The sequence below is a fragment of the Pipra filicauda genome, unplaced genomic scaffold, assembly GCF_003945595.2.
Source record: "Pipra filicauda isolate LSUMZ 115617 unplaced genomic scaffold, ASM394559v2 scaffold281_size1565311_pilon, whole genome shotgun sequence".
Taxonomy (NCBI): Eukaryota; Metazoa; Chordata; class Aves; order Passeriformes; family Pipridae; genus Pipra; species Pipra filicauda.
Genome location: NW_024104400.1, coordinates 1,454,290 through 1,474,141, shown reverse-complemented (window position 1 = coordinate 1,474,141; position 19,852 = coordinate 1,454,290). Strand labels below are relative to the sequence as shown.

The 19,852-nt window shown below is 42.4% G+C and overlaps 1 protein-coding gene across 2 annotated transcripts in view; it reads left to right on the top strand.

Moving 5' to 3' along the window:
- Positions 1 to 19,515, top strand: part of HDX (highly divergent homeobox) — a 44,445-nt gene extending 24,930 nt beyond the window's left edge. For both annotated transcript variants that reach the window (XM_027725535.2, XM_027725534.2), the window contains 6 exons: positions 936 to 1,082; positions 4,724 to 4,931; positions 8,067 to 8,146; positions 10,861 to 10,944; positions 12,997 to 13,119; positions 13,361 to 19,515. In XM_027725535.2, coding sequence (XP_027581336.1) covers positions 936 to 1,082; positions 4,724 to 4,931; positions 8,067 to 8,146; positions 10,861 to 10,944; positions 12,997 to 13,119; positions 13,361 to 13,486 — 768 coding nt within the window. In that variant the 3' untranslated portion in view covers positions 13,487 to 19,515. The remainder of the gene's footprint in view (positions 1 to 935; positions 1,083 to 4,723; positions 4,932 to 8,066; positions 8,147 to 10,860; positions 10,945 to 12,996; positions 13,120 to 13,360) is intronic.
- Positions 19,516 to 19,852: the final 337 nt, after the last annotated feature.

Sequence of the window (19,852 nt, the reverse complement as noted above, 5' to 3'; positions counted from 1 at the left end):
TGCAAAATTCCCTTTTACTCCATTTTAAAATTATTTCATTCTAACTTTTCACAGTTTTTAAATGAGCAAACACAGATTTCAGCTATTGCAATCGTGAACAAAATGAACTAGTGAAATAATGACAATTGGGCTACATGGGCTACAAGTTCACAGTGCAGACTTTGTGGTTGCATTTCTGTACTCTGAATAGCAGGAGAGGTGACAGACATGGGTTTGTGTAAAGAAACTGTAGATTTTAGTTAAAATTCTGGGTGACAAGCTTTTGATAAAGGTTGGAAGCTCTGCCAGAGAAATACACTCTGTGCCCACCCCAGTTCAAGCAGTGATGTTCAGGAGTTCTTTTTCAGTGTTACTCCTTTTATCAGTGATCCACTATCACATATTTTGATAAGTGTAGACAAAGAGTTTGGGAACTCTCAGATAAATAGTGGAACCAATTTAACTCAAGCTTCCCAAATAAACATTAAAGTATTCCCTTTAGGAAGTCAGAATCCTTTGAATTATGCATGTATTGTAGTTTGCAGTAAGATAAAAGAACTTCAAGGGGGGGGGAGGGTGAGAAACTTGAAAAGCCTTAAGGAGTAATTTGCATAAATTGGGTGGAGAGAGTAAACAGCACAAGGGGAAAAAAGTTCTTTTCAGTAAGGCCTTATAGGATGAGATAAAAAAATGACAAAAAAAATCAGGTGGAGTTGAAACAAAGCTGAAGTGCTTTAAACCTGCCACTGCCTTTAAAGCAAATCCCAGGGAACTCTGAACTACCCTGAATAAAAAACCCTAAACTTTAAAAAAATACTCTTAAGGGAGAGCTAAAAGAGAAGAAGAGCCATGGAGACAGTACCACTTATGTCTTACTGTACATGAGACCTCTGGCAATGAAATGGGATAAGCAGATTTTTTTTTTAAATCTTAACAGTGTGTTTTTTATCTTGCAGTTACAGGACCGCACACAATTTAGTGACCGAGACTTAGCCACCCTAAAGAAATACTGGGACAATGGCATGACCAGCCTGGGCTCAGTCTGCAGAGAGAAAATTGAAGCTGTGGCTGCAGAATTAAATGTTGACTGTGAAATAGTGCGGGTAAGAAATCCAGAGTCTTCCCTTATCTTGTCGCTGGAGCAAAAATAGGACAGATGAAAGGCTTTAAAAATTTCATGAGGAAGCTTGAAATAGATATCACGTATTACATAATGAATGACCACGCTGGGAAGTGCTCTCCTGCTCTTTCTGCATCTATATATAGTACAAGCCCTCAGGTAAGATCTTATTGATCAGCAGCAGAAGCAGCACTACAAGCTGTTTGACATCCTCTGGAGTAAGATTTTAAGTGAAAATGTTTCGTTTTGTAGGGAGATCCTAGAAGACTGAAAGGTGCTATTTGTGTTGCTATTAAGATACCAAAAAAAGGCTTTTCTGTAGACAAAGGGAAAGGATTTCTCATTCATGCTTATAGGAAAAAAACATCTGAAAGAAAATGCTCCAAAATAGGAAAAAAACTATTTAACAGGAGTGTCTTGAGGGCAGGCTGAGATGTGATGGAGAGCACAGGGCACTGTGAACAATTCTGGGTTCAGTTTGATAGTCCATGTAGGTGTGGCTGAGGAGGGATTGCTTTACAAGGTACAGGGGTGGTGGAGATCACCTGACTCCCAAGAACACCCCACATCATCTCTTCCAGAGGCTGGGAAGTTTGGTACAGCCTCAGTCGATGCCACTGTGTCCCAGATGAGCAGAGATACAGCATCATTCTCCAGCTGGGGTGTCTCAGTCACTCAAGGTGTGTCCATCCTCAGGAAAGAGTCTGGCTGTCCTTCAGTCCGACAAAAACATGACAAGAGCCCCCATAACAAGCAGGACATTTATGATCAGTCCTTTCAGTCTCCATCCTCTTTTTCCACCTCTTTCCTAAATTCCTGACACTGCTGCAAAAGCAGAACTGGGAGCCCTTATTGAAACCCTCCTGTTGGGGAGACCTCTGGGTTGGAACATCAGAATGGTACCAGAGCTACTCTCAATGTTAACACAGATCTGATTATTTACTTGTTTGCCTGAATCCTAAAAAACTAAACTGTACTTTTGGAGGCTGAAAAGAATTACTCTTTTCTCTGTAGAGAACAAAGCTGGTCCCTATTTCCCAAGCTCTTCAGTTTGCTTTCTGAAAGGTGGAGCTGTTCCCACTGCCAGCATCTCCTGGACATGACACAGCTCATTTCCAGGACAGTGACATCCATGCTCCCTCAGTTTGCTCCCTTAGGAATCACACAGGGTGACACTGTGGAGTTCTGTACATACCTTTAATCTGCTGCAATGCTTTTGTCCTCAGGGCAGGGCTCTGGCATAACCTGTATCAAAACACACACAAATGAAGGAAAAAAAGATATCTTTTCTTCTCTTCTTCTTTATTGTTACCAGTGTCTGCCCCACCTCTGACTCTGGTTCCTCTATATGGCAGATTTGGGAATTGTAGCAAGAATTGTGATGTAAAAAATAAATGCAGCATATATAAAGTAGTACTGAGTATCCATATAAACCCAACTGCACATATATATATATATATATATATATATATATATATATATATACATACACATATTTGGGTTTATATATATATGTGTATGTGTGTGTGTATAAAAAATAACACCCACAACAAATTTAAATATGTGAACTCCGACCCAAACCTCTTTAACTTAAAATATTTCTCTTTTTTACATTATAATTATTGCTGATTACATTTTGGTTTGGGTTCTTTGTTTTGTGGGGGGTTTTTTTTGTTTGGTTTTTTTTTTACACATTTTTATTAATTCATAGAAGAATAGCAGAATAGCCCTTTTGGCAGCAAGACAGACATTTGCTAAGGAGGGATGTCAGCTATGAAGCTCCTCAGAAATATGGGAGGAATATAAGACAAATGCATAACAATTTTATATATTTTTTTTTAATTAATAGAACAGAAAGCTTTTGGATATAAGAGATCAAAGCTACTCCTAAGCACCCACTGTAGGGTAAAGACATCTCCTCCTCTTTGCCAGCAGTTCACCAGGTAAAAGCTGGTGACACTATAAAAACATGTTCATCTTCTATGACATATTCAATATGTTCAATGAAAGCTTTTCTGCTTTGAAAGGTGTATAAAAAGACAAAATCTGCCTTTCCCAAGTGCCTCAGTTTGCTCTGAATTTTTTACTAAAAAAGAAGTAGATTCAATTTTAAATTTTCTACTTGTTATCACTATTTATTACCATCAGAAGATTATGGGAAAATTTAAAGAATGGCAATACACAGCTTGGAAAAAAGAGATACAGATCTCAAAGGGCTGCTTGTGGTTTTTTTTTTTTCTTTTATTTTTTTCCCCGAACAATATATAATATACAAAATTATCTGGGTAGCTCTCTGCGTGCCTGTTGTGCATTCTTCAAAGAGGAAAACCAGCAAGCTGGGAAAGCAAATACCACCCAACAAAAAGGATTTGCCAAAAATAGTGTTCAGCATGTCACCTTTTAGCTAGTTAGAGATGCAGCTTGAAAAGATCTTTTTTTCAAGGTTAGCACAGCATGAAGCTGCCTTTAGTAGTTGGGACTGCTGTTAATATTTTTTTATTTTTCTCTTTGATTATCAAGATATTACAAGCAACAAGTTTTTTTTACTAAACTTTTTCATGCCCTATATCAGAAAAAAGCCTCAGTAATGGAAGGGAAGGGAGAGAAGTAAGAGGTGAAGAGGTGCAGACAGTTCTTATGACATCATGTTAAACCCTGTTTTGGGTGTTAAGTAATTTTTAGTGTAGACTTTTCTTTATCAGAGAAAGCAAATTAATGGACAGTTGTACAGATCCACTTGGAGAATTTGGAATGTTAGGTGGTTTTTTTCCCTTTTTTCTTTTTTGAAACTTAGTTTTATTGATGTAAAATGAACTTAAAGCATCCATACGCATCCCACCGGGAATGGGGTTCCAGGTTCCTGGGTCCTGGGCCTTTTCCATCTTCCACCACTGTTCCCAGTGGGCTCCTCTACCTTCCTGCAGGCAGTGTTTCCTAAAGCCTTGTCTTCCAACCACAGGGGACCGAAGGATGATCCTGCTCTGAACTTAGTGTTCTGTCCTCAGAGTGGAGTGATGTAGATCTGTCACCTTGGCCAATTCCCTGTAGGAAATCCTAGAGCAGGTGGGATGTTTGGGTCACTTTAGTCCCCTTAAGGAAGTTGCAGAGTGGGAGAAACCTGGATCAAAGATCTTAAGTTAAATTTGTTGAATAATTTAGGTGGGGAGAGACCTTACGAGGTCACCTAGTCCTGCTCTTTATTTAGAGCAGGATTGACTTCGCAGTCAGGTCAGGTTTCCCAGGATGATGTCCGGTAAAATGCTGAGTTACCTCCAAGGCTGGAGGTGCCAAGGTTCCTATGGACACACTGTCCCTGTGCCTCACTGGAAAGAATATTTTTCCTTTTCTTCTCAACTCCAGTCAGAGCTTCCCTAGCTGCTACTTGTGCCTGTTGCTGCTTTTCCTTTCGCTGTGCACCTTCCCTTTTCCCTTGTGTTGGAGGACTGAGCCTGGACACAGGATCCCAGGAATCAGCCTCATGAGGGTCAAACAGGGGGAATGACCCCTCCCCTGCAGTGCTGCTGCACTCTTGTTCCTGTAGTCCAGATGTGCTGATGTCACTTGGTTGGGGGCCTGTTGCTTTGTCATAGTTTCTGATTCATTCATGTTTATTTCTCTTACAAGACTTGGATTGGGAATCGAAGACGGAAATATCGTTTAATGGGGATTGAGGTCCCACCCCCTAGAGGAGGTCCTGCTGATTTCTCTGATCAATCTGAATTTGTTTCTAAATCAGCACTTAATCCAGGAGAGGAAACTGCTACTGAAGTGGGGGATGATAATGATAGGAATGATGAAGTGTCAATCTGCTTATCTGAAGGAAGCTCACAAGGTATTTGAATTGCAGTTACTGCTGTGCCTGTATTTTTAATTTTGTGCAGTGTGCATGCTTTGGATTCTGTTGTTCACATTCACAAACGTCTGAAAGAGTCTCTCACAGTCACAAGGGCTCCACCTCGGCTTGTTGAAGGTACTGTTTGGTCTCTTTCTTCTCCCTCTCTCTGAGTTCTGTTGGCTTTGTTATCACAGAAGTTGCAGGAGCCTTTTCTTGTAAGAGCTCCGTTTCTGCCTCATTCATATAAGACAAGTTCACATTTTGCTGGTGCAGCTGAGAGCTGGACTGACAGCACAGATGAAGAATCTCCCTTCCCCAGGAAGCCAGGTTTAAAAAAATGCTCTCTGCAAACTGGCCAGGTGTACACGACCACCTGGAATATCCATCCCGTTTGACGCCCCATCCCTGCAAGTGTCCAAGGCCAGGTTGGACGGGGCTTGGAGCAGCCTGGGTTAGTGGAAGGTGTCCCTGCCGTGGCAGGGGGTGAGACTGGATGAGCTTTCAGGTCCCTTCCAACCCAAACCATGCTGTGATTCCATGATTCCTGTGAGCCCGAGTGACCCCAGGCACTGATGCACATGGACCTGCTCCCTGTGAGCTGAGCAGAGCTGGGCACTCACAGCTCTCCTGGCAGGGAACCATCAGCTCAGTCCTGGGCTTGAACTAAAGCTGCCCAGAACTCCTGGTGTTCCAGGCTCTGACAGGCAAACACCAATCAGCAGATCAAAGCCAGGAGCAGGGAGGGCTCAGGAGCCTCAGAGCTGCACCCACAGGGCGTGTCCTTGGAAACCTGCAGGATCTGGAGTGAGAAGTGTCTCGGACTTAATTCCCTTTTCCTCCACCTCCCACGAGCACATGGAATCGATCCCTCCCTTCCCCTCTTGTCCATGAGCTCTGGGCCCCACGAGCTGCTCTGCACATCCACAGCTCACTAATTGCTCCCAGTGCTTCTGATTAGAGAGATCAATAAAGCCTTTGCTCTCTAAACTTAAAGAAAGCCTGACCTCGGGCCTGCTGGTGCAGCTCGATGTGCCAGGCTTGATCTTGTCATCTTGTCAGAACAATTTCAAGGGAAGAATCAGGAAAAGGGAGAGCTGCTGGGAAGGAATTTGTGATGGCTTTGTCATAACCTGCTGGAAAGAGAATAAGATGATAAAGAAATGGGTCAAGTGATTGAAAGGCAAGTGAGATGCAGAATCTCCGAGTCCTTGATTTGCCTGAGGTGTGGAAAGAGCTGATTTAAGTCAGATCTGCTTGAAAGAAAACAGTGACAGGGGAACAGTCTGAACCCTCTGTAGTTAAAGTGAGAAATAACAGCACTTTTTTTGAGCAAGGCTTTCATAAAACAAGATAAGGCTGGAAGACTTTGAGTAGATTATTAGTGTCAAAGCTTAAGGAAGTGCAAGAAAAATGACAGGATTTCCACAGCATCCAGGAATCCCACTTTCATTCCTTTATTCTCCCACAACAATTATTGCTATTCATTTCTCCAGTTCAAAGGAAGAGGTTTCACTGCTGCAGCTCAGCTTGTTTTGAACTCCCGGGAAAATATTTCCCCTAATACTCATGTGTGCCATTCAGTCACAGATAGGGATTGTTTTAATGTTTGAGAACTGTAACTTTTGATCCTAATTTATTAAAAAACCCAAAACCACCACAACAAAAACCACTTTGAAAGACAGAAAAAAAGCTATTTTTGATCACCTGATTGGAGTGACATTGGTGATGGCTCTTGTATGTATAAATGTATAAATGTATAAATATAAAAAAATAAAGTGAGCTGTACTGTGATGCCAGATGAAGCATTAAAGCTCTTCTATTGCCTCACCTTTTTAAATTGTATGTTAATTGGATCCATGCTTTGTGTGAGCACAGCCCTGTGGAGGGTCAGAGCTGTGCTGGGTTCTGTGAGCTGAGGATGAATATTTAAAGAGTTGGGAATGCTGTAGGGAGCTGCTGTGGGATCCAAGGGGTGACTCTCAGGGTTATGGAGTGGCTGGTGCTCTGGAATGTTCCCGAGTCCCTGAGGTGCCTCCTCAGTGCCCTTCACCCCCCTTTCCCTGCTCCTGCTCTCCAGTTCTCCCATTTGATCCCATTCCTGTTGCTCCTGGCACTAATTGTCCTCAGAAGCCACGACTGATGGCAGATTAAACTTATTGGAAACAATTTTAAATTAAATTTGCTCAGTTTAGAGATATTCAACTGGTAGAAAACTTACTTAAAACAATTAATTGTCTCTGTATGATCTGGCCTAAACATTATCCTGTCCTTGCAGTGTTGTTAATCCCAGGAAAATCCTGTTATCCCTGTGTATGTGTGGAGCTGACAGACCCTGGCATTGCCACCTGCCCCCTTCCAGTGTCCTACCTGAACCTTGCTGCCCATTCCCTCTTTTCCTCTTTATATTAAATATATATATTTATATATTAATGCAGAAAATTCAAGTAAATATGAGAAACATACTTAATTTTAGGGGTGAACAGACTTACTTATCTTCCTTTGGGTTAGGTTTTCTCATTGGCCATTAAGGCAAATAGAATCATCTATTCTGTATTTCATCTATATTTCATCCTTGTGGTTGAAATAGAAGGGTAAAATCTGCTCTCTTTTCAAGTGCTTGTACATAAAACAGCAGCTTAGGTTCAGTGGGGATACATTTGCCACATGAGAAGGAAATTATCTGCTTGCTCAGTTTTTGGTTCAAAACTAACCAATGTCTGCAAGGAGGAGGTGGGTTCAGACACATACCTATAATTTCAGGTGATATTCTGATATGTATCCTGTAATTTCAGGGAATGCAGAGTTTTTCATGCAGTAATTTATTTGACATTAAAAAAAAAAAGTTCTGTACACTCTTTTAATATTCCAATCTGAATCAAAAAACAGGAAGATTGTAAGAGAATAACTAATAGTTTTCCTATTGTTTCAAGTAGCAATTGGCAAATTGGCTTGAAATCCTTGTGACAGGATGTCTTCTTTAATCAGACATATGTTATTTTTTTATGAATAGACATTGTTACTATGACTTTGCTTTTGAATTTAGCAGCTGTGACATATTTATGGTAAAGACTATTAATGTTCCTGCAGCATAAAAGTGGAATGAAACCTGACAAATCTAATTTATTTCTGCAGAAGAGACAAATGAAGCTCTTCAAAATGAAGAAATTGGTCACAAAGATGATGACCAGAATCCAGTTCCCGCTGACAATGTGGTAGGTACCTTCCTTTGCCTCCTGAATTCCTCATGCTGGGGTTGTCCAATATCAGTGTTTCTCATTAGGTGAAAACTTGAGGGTGCTGAGAGGCCTTCCTAGTTGGGAGCACTAAAACTGTACTAGAAATACTAAAACATAGTAGAAAAAAAATACTAAAACATTCAGTGGAAATGGAATTACATGTTTTTTCTGTATTCTGCCAATCTGCTGTTCTTCCTCTGGAGGGCCAAGCCCAACTCTTGGGTAGAGCTTTGAAAGTACCAAGTGTAGCAAAACAGAAAGGAGAAAAAAAAAACAGAATTAAACCTGGTTTTCTGTAGCTTTCAGCAGGTATCTCTGGTGGTTCCTCTACCTGGCTGACCTTGGATGGGCAAGTCAGGTAGGGTGGGAATGTGCTGGATGATCCTTGGGGATCCCTTCCCACTCAGAATGGTCTGGGATTCTGGGATCCTTCACTCCCATACCCTGGCCAGGGCATTATTCAGGTGTTTCTTGTTTTCCCCCTTGCTGGTTTAACTGAGAGCAGTGAGACAAGGCAGGACAGGCAGAGAGAGGAGTCCTGGCAAATAATGCCATAAATCCCTGTGTTCAGCCAGCCCTCTCTCAGGTTAGAAGAAAGGAGAGAAGACCCCAGGTGAGTGACTTTTACCTGGAGTTACCTGCAGAATGATCAGGGCATGGCCCAGCTCCCACTGCACTCCTGGGCAGGGCTGAACCCACAGCTCAGAACAGGGAACAACATTTGTGTTCCATTGACCACCCAGAACCCGAGGGGGGAAGCAACAGGAGAGTCCCTTCCCCCTGGGAGGAGCAGACTTTTCCTTTCCCTTGTTAATTATGATCACCCTTTGGATACACTGAAACCCCAGAGGCTGCCTGAACAGATCCAGCTGCCTTTTCCCTCCCTTATCCCAGGTGTCCTGCTGTGACCTCAGCTAATCCCTCGGAGGTCTGGCTGATGTGTCTCCCATGGAGATACAGGATCTGAAGTGACAGGCAAAGGGTTTGCAGAGATGATGTCTCAGAGACTCAGCTCTCCAGTTCCCTGAACCCCAGCACTGTGCAATTTGATGTAATAACGGGAACAAATCCAAGGAATAGTTTCTTCACACTTTGTTCTGAAAACACTGCCACAAAACTTTTTAAAAATGCAGTTAAAATTGGACTAAAATACATTGGATTTGCATAAGAGATGCAATTTTCCTATTTGAAATTCTAATCTGTTCTTTCCCCTACTATCTTAAAGTGTATGTCTACGAAAGATAGTGTGAATGTTTGGCACTTATTTAGAGACTCTTTCCTCAAGCTGAGCCTAAAAACAAAAATATTTGAATCACAGTGTTGCCGAGGGTAGGATGGAGCAGCAGATCTCGGGGACATGGAGCCTTTGAAGTGTTGTCACTTCAGCTGGGCTGTCAGACACAGGAAATGTGGTTTATCCTCCCTGCTTTCAACACACACTTGGGACCTTGGTGGGTCCTGCCAGGGAGAGCCTGGTAACCCCCCCTGGAAGGGTTTCTCCTTGGGATCAGAAGGACATTCCTGCTGCCTGGAGTGCAGGCAGCAAGAAGGGACATGGATGTGCTGCAGGGAAGGAGCCTCCTCTGGAATAACACCTCAGGAGCCAACCATGAGCCTGGACTGGGCTTAAACACTATCCTGAAACCATAGTAAAATTGCTTTATTGTAGACAGTCTCATAGATGTTCACAACTATCAAACCAATTAAAAATAGTTAAAAAACAATCCCCTCCTCATATACTACCCCTGCTTCCCTCTCAAATATAGTGAAATCTGGGCAGTCATGCTTCACAGCTCTGTTGAAAAATGCCATTCTTGTCACTAATTCACATCCACTTTATCTGTTTGATATATACCTTAGATAGGAATAAAAATTAAAATCTCATAGAGGCACTAAAAATGTGTGCATTTTGTGTTTTCTCCTGTTGAAATAACCTTTTAACTGAATTTTCTTACATAAAAAGAAAAAACATTCTTTTCTGTTGGGAGAAAACAGAGCATGCAATTGGTAAATAATGTAAAAGTGATTTTTTTTTTAAAAAAATTTGGGATAGGATTGTGATGTATTTCTAAGTTTTAATCAGCATTAAGCTTGGTCTTAACATTGTGCTTTAGGTGTCTTTAGAAACCCAATATAAAAACCTCCCTAAATTTTTGGGAATTAGGTGAAAATGTCCATGTTTGTGGATTTGGAACTGTCCTTTGGATCAGCATCCTCTGCTGTTTAGGGCACTTCACTTGCCCTGTGGCCAGAGAGGGCCAAAGGGGAACTCCTTCATTGTTCAGGCACAAAATAGATCAGTACTTGCCCTAACATCTGGTTTGCTCCAGAGGGATAAATTTCCAGAACCTCCTTCAGAGCAGGGCTGTGAGGGGATACAATGTTCAATTTGATGCTTAAATCCTGGAGCCAGGGAGCTCCTCCCCTGTACACAGCCCAGTCACCATGGCAGCAGCTCCCTGTGGATTCCTGGATCCTGGCTGAGGTGCAGTGTTGCCACCTAACGGGGCTGCACAGCTCGGGATTCCTCGGAGCCAGCACAGCCCTGCATCCTTTCTGCCACTTGGAGACGTGGATTGTTGTCTCCTGTCACCTTCACCCCTCCCTGGCACTCTGGGATGAGGATCCTGGTTTGTTTGTCTTCTCTGGGCGTTGGAATGTTCCAAATGAACCGTTTGCTTCTGTTCCAGAAAATAGAAATTATAGATGATGAGGAGAGTGATATGATCAGTAATTCTGAAGTGGATCAGATGAGTTCTCTCTTGGATTATAAGGTGAGTAACTGGGCTGTGTCAGGCACAGCAGGACAATCCTCAGGGAGTTCAGGGGAGGAATTCAGCAAAGGCAGCCCCTCTGCTCTTATCCCTGTGTGCACATCCTGCCCTCAGACCCCTCTCATCCCACCTCCAGCCACACTTTCCATATTTCAACCCCCAGGGAAGCAGGAAAACCCCACTTCACAGAGCAGTTGCATTGCTGCGGGTGCAGCTCCTGCCACGTGTCCCAGACCAGTTTATGGAGCCTGTAAACCACAACTTCCTTTTTGTGGGACAGTTGTTCCTTGGAATGCTGCAGCATACTTCTCCTGCTGCCAGCTTTGGAAGGGACATAACAGCTGGGATCCTTAATAAAATGGAGGGTCTGAGGAGAAGTCATTTCCCAGGACGTGCCTGGAAGTGGTGACTGTGGGAGGGAGGGGAAGCAGTGGGATCCTGACAGCTGCCTAAGGGTGAAGGGGAGGGGATGTTACTGCTCCCCTGAGCTGCCATAATTCCATGTTTTATTGAGCATGGCTTTCCCTGTGTAGCTGATTTTTTTCACTTGGAAACCAGGTCTGTTCTCCTGCCAACAGTCAATTACCAAAATAATAAACAGATCATCCCTTCAGAACAAAAATTGCTCCTTCCAGCAGCGTTTTCCTGGGAAGGGCAGTGGGGAATGAACGTGGAGAGGGAATGACCTTTTCTTAATGTCACTTCTCACTGCAGTGACAGGCTTGTTGTGACAGTGCCCTGCAGACCTGGGTCTGTCATTTGACATCACTGATTAATCCAGGAGTTTTCTACCTAAATCTGAATTCTTCCTTGGCTGGGCAAAATCCAGTGCTGAACTGCTGAGTCCCCATCTGAAAGAAACTCAACTCATTTTTTTATGAAAGCCTCAAAATCACAGCCCAAATATTCCCCTCTCATTCCCAGAGCTGTTATCACCTGAAGCAGTGTGGAGAGCAATGTTCTCACTGAAAAAATGGGAATTTTCTGGCGGAAAAAAAGCCAACAAGACCAGAAAACCTGTAGTGCATCACATAATCTCACCTTTTCCTATCAACTAAAGCTGAATTACAGCCAGCAAGTGTAAGCAGAAACAGCATATTTTTTCTCCAGGAGGATGCACAGTTGGTGCTGTTATACAGGGCCCCTTTACAAAAATGAGCAGTGACTCTGATCTTGTAACCTGAATACACAGTTTGATTTTCATGATCTTTGCAAAGGTAAATAACCACAGAAAATGAATTTTAGCTCTACACTGATCACCAGATTCAGCATTTGGATCTTGCCTACCAGTCAGTTGGTAAGTTTGAAGGAGAGGAGATATTTGGAATAAACAGAAGTACTTATCAAATCTGAATTTTTTAATTAAGGGATTTGCAAGTATAGGTTGGAAAAATGTCTTTTTAGCCATGACATGCACATTATTGACAGTTCCCCATTTTGTACATCTAGTTTCAATGCCCAGAAATAACTGTATGAAGGTTGGAATGAGATGATTTATAAGCTCCTTTCCAACCCAAACCTGGGTTGGAAAATCCCTGTTTATTGTGTGACCCGAGGGACCCTGAGGAGGTTGGTGAGCTGACACTTGGTGGTCCATGTCAGACCCAACTCCACTAAAGATGCTGCATTTTAATTTGTGGGAGCTTTGAGGAATTTTCAAGTTATTTTCCCTGGGTTTTGTGTCAAGCCTTCTGCTGCAATAATGGAATTTATTTGTCTCTTCTCACAGTCCCTTTGCCTTTTCAAGATCACTGCTAGGAAGAGAGACTTGGGCTTTGGTTTTCATTTCCACTAAAAACATTTGTTTTTAACCCAAGTGTGTTTAGGTGTCAATAAAAAGCTGCAATGGGGGTTATTGCAAAGCTTTGTCCTTCCCAGGGCTGGAGTCCCATCCCTGGAGGGATTTACCAGCCCTGTGGATGTGGCACTTGGGGACAGGGGTGGCCTTGGCAGTGCTGGGAGAACAGTTGGACTCAAAAGGTCTCAGGGGGCTTTTCCAACCCGAACAATCCCATGAGCATTCCCAGAACTCCCTGTGATTTTCCCCCCCAGAATGAAGAGGTCAGATTCATTGAGAGCCAGCTGGAGAACCACAAGCAGAAGTATTTTGAACTGCAGACGTTCACTCGGAGTTTGATACTGGCAATTAAATCAGATGATAAAGAACAGCAGCAGGTGAGCCCTGGGGTGGGTTTAATATCAGCTGTTTGTCATTAATATCAGAACATGTTTGTCCTCAATATCAGAAGGTGTTTGTCATTCTGTGTCCTGTCACTCCCTTGAGTTTATTCCACAGCTCAAATTATGACTGAAAAACCCAATGAAGTTTTTCGCTCTTTGTTTAAAAGATATTTGAATTTTGACATATAAAAAAAATTACACCTAATACTGTGTTGTCATGGTCTTTCCCTTCCAGGCACTGCTTTCAGACTTACCTCCTGAACTAGAAGAAATGGATTTCAACCACACCTCCCCAGAGCCTGATGATACCTCATTCAGCTTGTCCTCTTTGTCAGAGAAAAATGCCTCAGACAGTTTGTGATTTATTTTTTTTAACTGACAAACCAGAACCCCTCTGGGACATGCAGGTTTCAGGAGAAGGGCATTTTGCTCTCCAGTGTTTCCTCAGCCCAAAAAAAGCAAGTCCAAGGTGAAGGAGCCTGTCCTGAATGATGGCTGGGGCACAGCCCAGCTGCAGTTTGCACTGGCAAGGAATTTGCAATGGTGGTTTTGCTAAAGGAAAGAACTGGGTGAGAGAAGGTTTCACTTGTAGCAGTTTGGCCTTGGCTGGGAGAACTCCTGACTCTCCAGAGTAACTCTGGCTCTGTAGCAAAGTCTTTCTGAGCAGGGATTTCTGAGTGGAAAGCAAATCCTTCAGCCTCACGTGCTCACCAGGCCTGTTTATTATATTTTTCCCCATTTTTACTCAGGTAGGTGGACTAAAAATTGGGGTTCCAAATAAAATAACGGGCTTTCTCTGAGTTGTGCTTGAACCCTTTGGAAAACCTGAAATTAAACTAAAGCGTTTTTCGTTCTCTGACTTGAGATTGTTGAATCTTCCATTTTCTGACCAAAATAGCTGAAAAAACCTTGAAAGGCTAACTCAGAAAATTGAATTATCACCAGTAAATTATTAATGTGAAGAAGCAGTGCTAAGTGTTGGAAGAAATGAGATGGAAATGGGAGCCCTTTTACCTGCAGGGCATGACTTCCTGATACAGTAGCAATGGGATTGGATGTTTACATTCTTTAGGGTTTTATGATTGTAGTCACAGTTTTGATTTGTCAAAGCCTGAATGCTGAAGTTCTGCTTATTATTTTAAGTATGGGTTGTGTATTTTTCCACCAACTTTGCTCCATTTTACCAAGCCAGTCAGAATTCCAGAGCTGTCTTTTCATCCTGAAAGGTTTTCCAGCATTTGGAACTCCAGGATGATCCTGGGTGATGCTGTAGCTGCCTGCCCATGGCATTGATGCTCTAATTGGAATCTGAATCCCTCAGCAAGAATTTTTCACACAATCAGGTGAAAAAACTGATCTTTCCATTTTATGCCAAATAACAGTTGACTCTGGGGAATCCTTATTCATCCAGGACAGCAAGTAATCCCCTTAATTTCAGTGAGAGGTCCAAGGTGTAGCTCAGAGAATCCAGAGTGTTGGGGAAATAACTCCTTTTCCCCCCCCCAGTACTGCTGTTAACTCAGATTTTAGGGTTTTCTCAGTCTGATCTGTTCTTCCCTAATCACTTTTACAACTCTTTTTGTTTAGTGCCAGTAGTGAGCTCTGTTCTTTCAGGTTTTTTCAGGTTTTTTCTGTCTCTCTTGTCGTTGGGCATGAGGAGCTTTTAGCAATACTGTTAAATACCAGCTGCATAAAGGGTAGGGACAGTTTTAAAAGGTGTTTTAAAAACCAAGTTGCACAGTTCTGACCAGTGTATGATTCTGTTAGTTCCCAACAGACCTCTGACCACATACTCTGCAGAGCAACCCCAGAATTCCAAACTGCTGGGCCTGGATGTGAGTGGAGGCATTAAAACTGGGAGTGGGATCCCAGGAGAGAGGGAAGGCCCCGTGTGACCAGGAGGTGAGGGGTGGAATGTCCCATCCTGGCTGGCAGACACGTCCTTGTGGCCTCACCCCCAGGAGGAGCAGAGTTTGCCACACTGTGCAAGTGCCCCCAGTCTAAAATGAAGGTTTGTGAGCAGAGATCACAATGCTGTCCTTCCCATGGAAGACACAGCTCAGCTGGAATTCTGCTGGCTCTGAAAAAGCTCATTTATAAAGGGTTTTCTATCCCAGGCTGACAATGGTTTCTATTGCTGTCCTCTCCAGACAGGAAATCAGGGCCCCTGACAACGAAGCCTCTTGTTTTCTGTGTTCTAGTACTGTCATTTGCCACTGTTTGGACCCTGTTTTCCTGCTGCTTCTCTGAAATTCCCATGACAAAAGGCAGGATACTCTTAATGGGAGTTCTCGATTTCATGGTCAATTAAGTCATCCACCTTTCTGCAAGAAAAGCTCCCACTGATGATTCCTATTTTGCTGTCTTGTTTCTATTCCATCTCCAAACAAATGGAAGGAATGAATTTTGAATGAACTGCTGCAATTACGTCAGTCCCTTTGCTTTAGGAAGCTGGACTCCTCTTGGATGTTCAGCTGAAAGGAGCTGCAGTCAACACCCACCCATCCCTGGGGGAATGTTGTTCTTTGGTCCTTTCTCCTGTAGGGAGACACCAAAAACCCAACGAGGCAGTGGTGCTTCCACAGCTGAGACACCTGACAACTTCACAGGATATTCAGGCAGGAAGAGTGTGAATTATATCCCTGATAACAGAATGCTGTGGAGGAAAATACTGTACAGCTCTTTGGCTGTTTTTTTTTCACTATTAGTGCATATTTCCAAATTTTTAATGACATTTAAATTGCCATTAGTGGTATTTTAAGTGTTGATGGAAAGCAGTGGGGTGGCTCTGTGGGCCCTTGGCCTGGCAGGATTTGGGGTCTGTAGGACGATAATGAGAGCCCACATTAAGGGCTAATTTATCATTCCATAGACTTTCCATAACAAATAAAGCTTTTTAGGGTGACAGAAATCAGCCTCATTTCCATTTCAATGATTTGACTAATTTGAGTAACCTCTCCAGCAGAAGGGCCACGTGTGGATGTTTTACCACCCTGTGAAATCTCTCATTTCTTTGTCCATGAACAGTGACTTCCCCGGTGTGTTTATCCCTGGTGCATCCATGGGAACGTCAGTGCTGACGTGTGTGTGTCTGGAGCAGCCCAGGTGGGCAGAGGCAGCTCGGAACAGACGCTGGGCAGAGACAGGCCGGGCTCTCCTCGGGGAGCAGAGGCTTTGATGTGACAAGTTTGCTCCTGGTTCAAAACCTGTTTCCTGCAGCTCTGCCTCCTTCCCTTTCCCTGCTGCTGTCACATCTAGAGCCTGACAGGAGTGAGTAATAGTAAGTAACAGGTAAATTTGGGGCAGATTTAAGGTACCCAAGCAGCTGTACATACAAGTGTCAGTTCTCTGCGGTGCTCGGTCCTCAAGGTTTAATCTTTCCCAGGATTTCTTTTCACTAAGGCAATAAAAAGTCTGAGATAAGAAGCAGATCCTTGGCTTTGCAGCCCTTTGAGTGAGGGAAGGAATGTACTGGTTCTGTCTTCACCTTAAACTGGGAAGACCTTTACCAAGTCCATTCTCCAGACAGAGACAGCTGTGTCTGCTGTGCTCATCCAGGTGAACAGAACAAATCCACACCACCATGGGTATCCTGACTGTGGAAATAGGAATTACTGCAATTTTGACAAATGGATCCTCTTTCCCACTTGGGATCTCTTGCACTACTGTATTCCTGACATTGAGAACAAACTCCTGCACATTACTGACCTTCCCTCAGTGCTCCAGGCAGAGCCAACTGTCGGTCTCAGGGTCCTGGGAGTGTAAGGGAGGATAACAATGTGGAAGGAAGGACAGTAATATGGAAAGAAGGACAATAATATGGAAGGAAGGACAATAATATGCATTAAGGGAATAGCACAGCATACCTGAAACAGGAAGAATCCATACCTTGTTCCAACCCAAAGCTTGCTGTCCTCCCTCCAGCCCCTGCCCCGCTCCCCCAGGCTGCTCTGAAGGACTGGCACCACTGGCAGGGCCAAATCCTGCCTTTTCTGTCCCAAATCATCACAAGTGAGTGAGTTGTTTGGTTGTGAGGTCCCTGAGCAAAGCTAGGGGCTGGTCAGTGAGAAAACTCCATCTGGTTCCCACAGAAAACAAGCTGGTTTGTGGTGGATGATTTCCCTACTCCAGTAAATTTTAGCCCATTGGCCAAATGGGAAATCTGAAAAGTTATGAGCAAAAAAAAAAAAGGATAAGCAATGCTACAAAGTTAGTGTTTTCCATGGCACAGTAGGGTTTTAGTCTGAATATTCATTTCTCTAAAAAGCAGCAGCTGCTTTGGTCAGAAGACAGATGGGACAGAACCTTGGGCTTGTGGTGGTGGTTCTTTTTCAACAAATGAGCAAACCCTCTTGGATAAAAGAGGTGCTTAAGAATGTTCCTGTAAGGAAAACAGGGCTGTGCTTTGGTTCTGGGAACATTTTCCTGTGTTACTGAAGGAAGTCAGTAATTCTTTTCCAGCTCTGTATTACATTTTACACACACTACCTCTGACACCACCCTTGAACCCACACAGAAAATGTGAACTTAAGCTTTTTTTTTTAACCTTTTCTAGGCAATAAATTATTTCCAACATGCATCCTTCGGTTCTCTGCTTGGTTTTAGTTGAGTGTGAGACATTCACTTGGTTTATTTTAGTGCTGTTTTTCTGTATTTGTCTTAAACACAATCTATGGACAAGAAAATACTGAAGGTGGGATATTAGGGAGAAAAGATCAGCAGATGTTAAGCAAGTGTTCAGCAAAAATGAATCAGTAGCAGGCTAAATGTAGATTTAGACCATGTTTGTAGTTAAGTTTCATCTTAAAAGAGTCCTTTTGATCTTCCCCCTCACATTTATCTCCCAGAAATAGTAGGGGAAGGTTGTCAGGATGGACGAGGGATGGGAGGGGATGAGGCACGAGGAGGCAGAAATGAAGGGCCTGGGGTTTAGGCAAGAAAATTGAAGTAAACTAGAAAATTTAAACTAAAGCTTCTGCTTTAGCTGCAAATTCTGTGAATTACAGCTCAAAAAGTCATGGGCAAATCCACTGAGTTGTGTTGGGGGAAAATTGTCTTCTCCAATGGGAATTTTATAATTTCTGTGGTTATTTCTGGAATTACTGAGTGTATGTGGATACACTGATGCAGATTTATCATGTGCACAGATATACTGAACTTGATCATATTAACATCTACAAAGGTATTTTAACTTGAAATATTAATGTGATTCTTCTAAAATATATTTGATTTGCTCTTATTTTTATGTCTTACTATGTATGGATGACATAGTTCTGAAAAATCAGTCAAATACATCCATGAAAATGTGGTTTATTGTTCATCTCCTTTAAAATCAGTAACTTTTAGGCTTGGAAATTTATGAAAATGCCCATAATAATGACATTTATAAGTGAACTTGGCAAATAAACAAACTGCTGTATTTATGAAGAGATAATGAATCTTCTGCCATGACAATTCCTGCTTTATTTTCACTTATAGGTATCAGTTTGATTTTTTTTAAAAACCAACTATTCTGAAAGTTTAAATATTATTGTAAAACTTGGATGTTTTCCTTAGCCTACAAAACAATTGATGATTTTAAAACTTCTGTCATTTCTTTCTGGGCCAATCCCTTAAGCTTTGTGTATTCCTGAGTTTCTCTGTGAAAATCTCTATTTATATTGCATTTTTATGATTTGTATCAGTATGTGTAGCAAAGAAACTACTACAAACCTTCAACTGAAGTACCTCCACTATGGTCCAGGACACCAGATCTGGGTGTTTGAGTGCTGGATGCCCAGAGAAGGGGTCCAGATGTTTGTATTGCTTTGGGTTCTGTGTAAATAAGGGTATTTATAATCTTGGATTCCCAGAGTCACCATGAGAAATGCTTCTTTCCTGCTTTAGGAGCCTGCTCAGCTATTTTTATATAAAAACGTTGGTCTTCGCCTTAATTTTTTTTGGTGAAAAGTTGTGCCATAGATATTTTAACTTATCCACAGATACTTTACAGAGTTTGCTTTGACTTCTCTTTACTTAATTATTTTTTCCTCCGATTGTTTGAAGGATTGTTTGAATCCTCCAAATGCATCTCAAGGTTTGTTTGCTTTCTTACTTTTATTTTTGTTTTTTTTTTCAAGTTTTGGAGGATCCTTTCATCTGCATGCTTTGGTAGGTCGAGTTTTTCCTCTGTAGTTTATTGTTTATAGTTTAGACAAACCTTTTCTTGAACAAAAAGCCTGAAGTAATGCTTGTACAAATGTATTTAGGGTGGCCCAGATGGTCAGAGAAAAGGGCTATTTAGCGTTGGCAAATTTGTCTACCAGACTCAAGGATATTTTTCTACGTCTGTCAAGTTTGGGACTATGGAGAAATGAAATAAAGGTGAACTAACTCCTTTTCCTATATGAACTTCTCTGTTTCTGTTGTTTTTGTGGCCTTGGAAATGTTCAGTTCTGTTCAGAGCAGCAACAATGAAATCCCCATCGGGGCTCGGGGCCGCCACGTTCCACTTCCCCAATTCTTTAGTTTCCACCAGATAAATTAATTAGTTATTTATGAAGAGAGTTTTCAGGATTATAAACAGAATTTTGTGCAGACCTTGGAGCCCTCTGTCCTGGGGACACTGAAATGTTCTCCCTTCCCATGGCAGGAATTTGTGTCTAATGAAGCCAATGCACCCCCAGCACTGAGAGCTCAGGTGAACCTTTAATGCTGAAGGGGTTTGAGCTGTGGTTTTTTTTTTTTG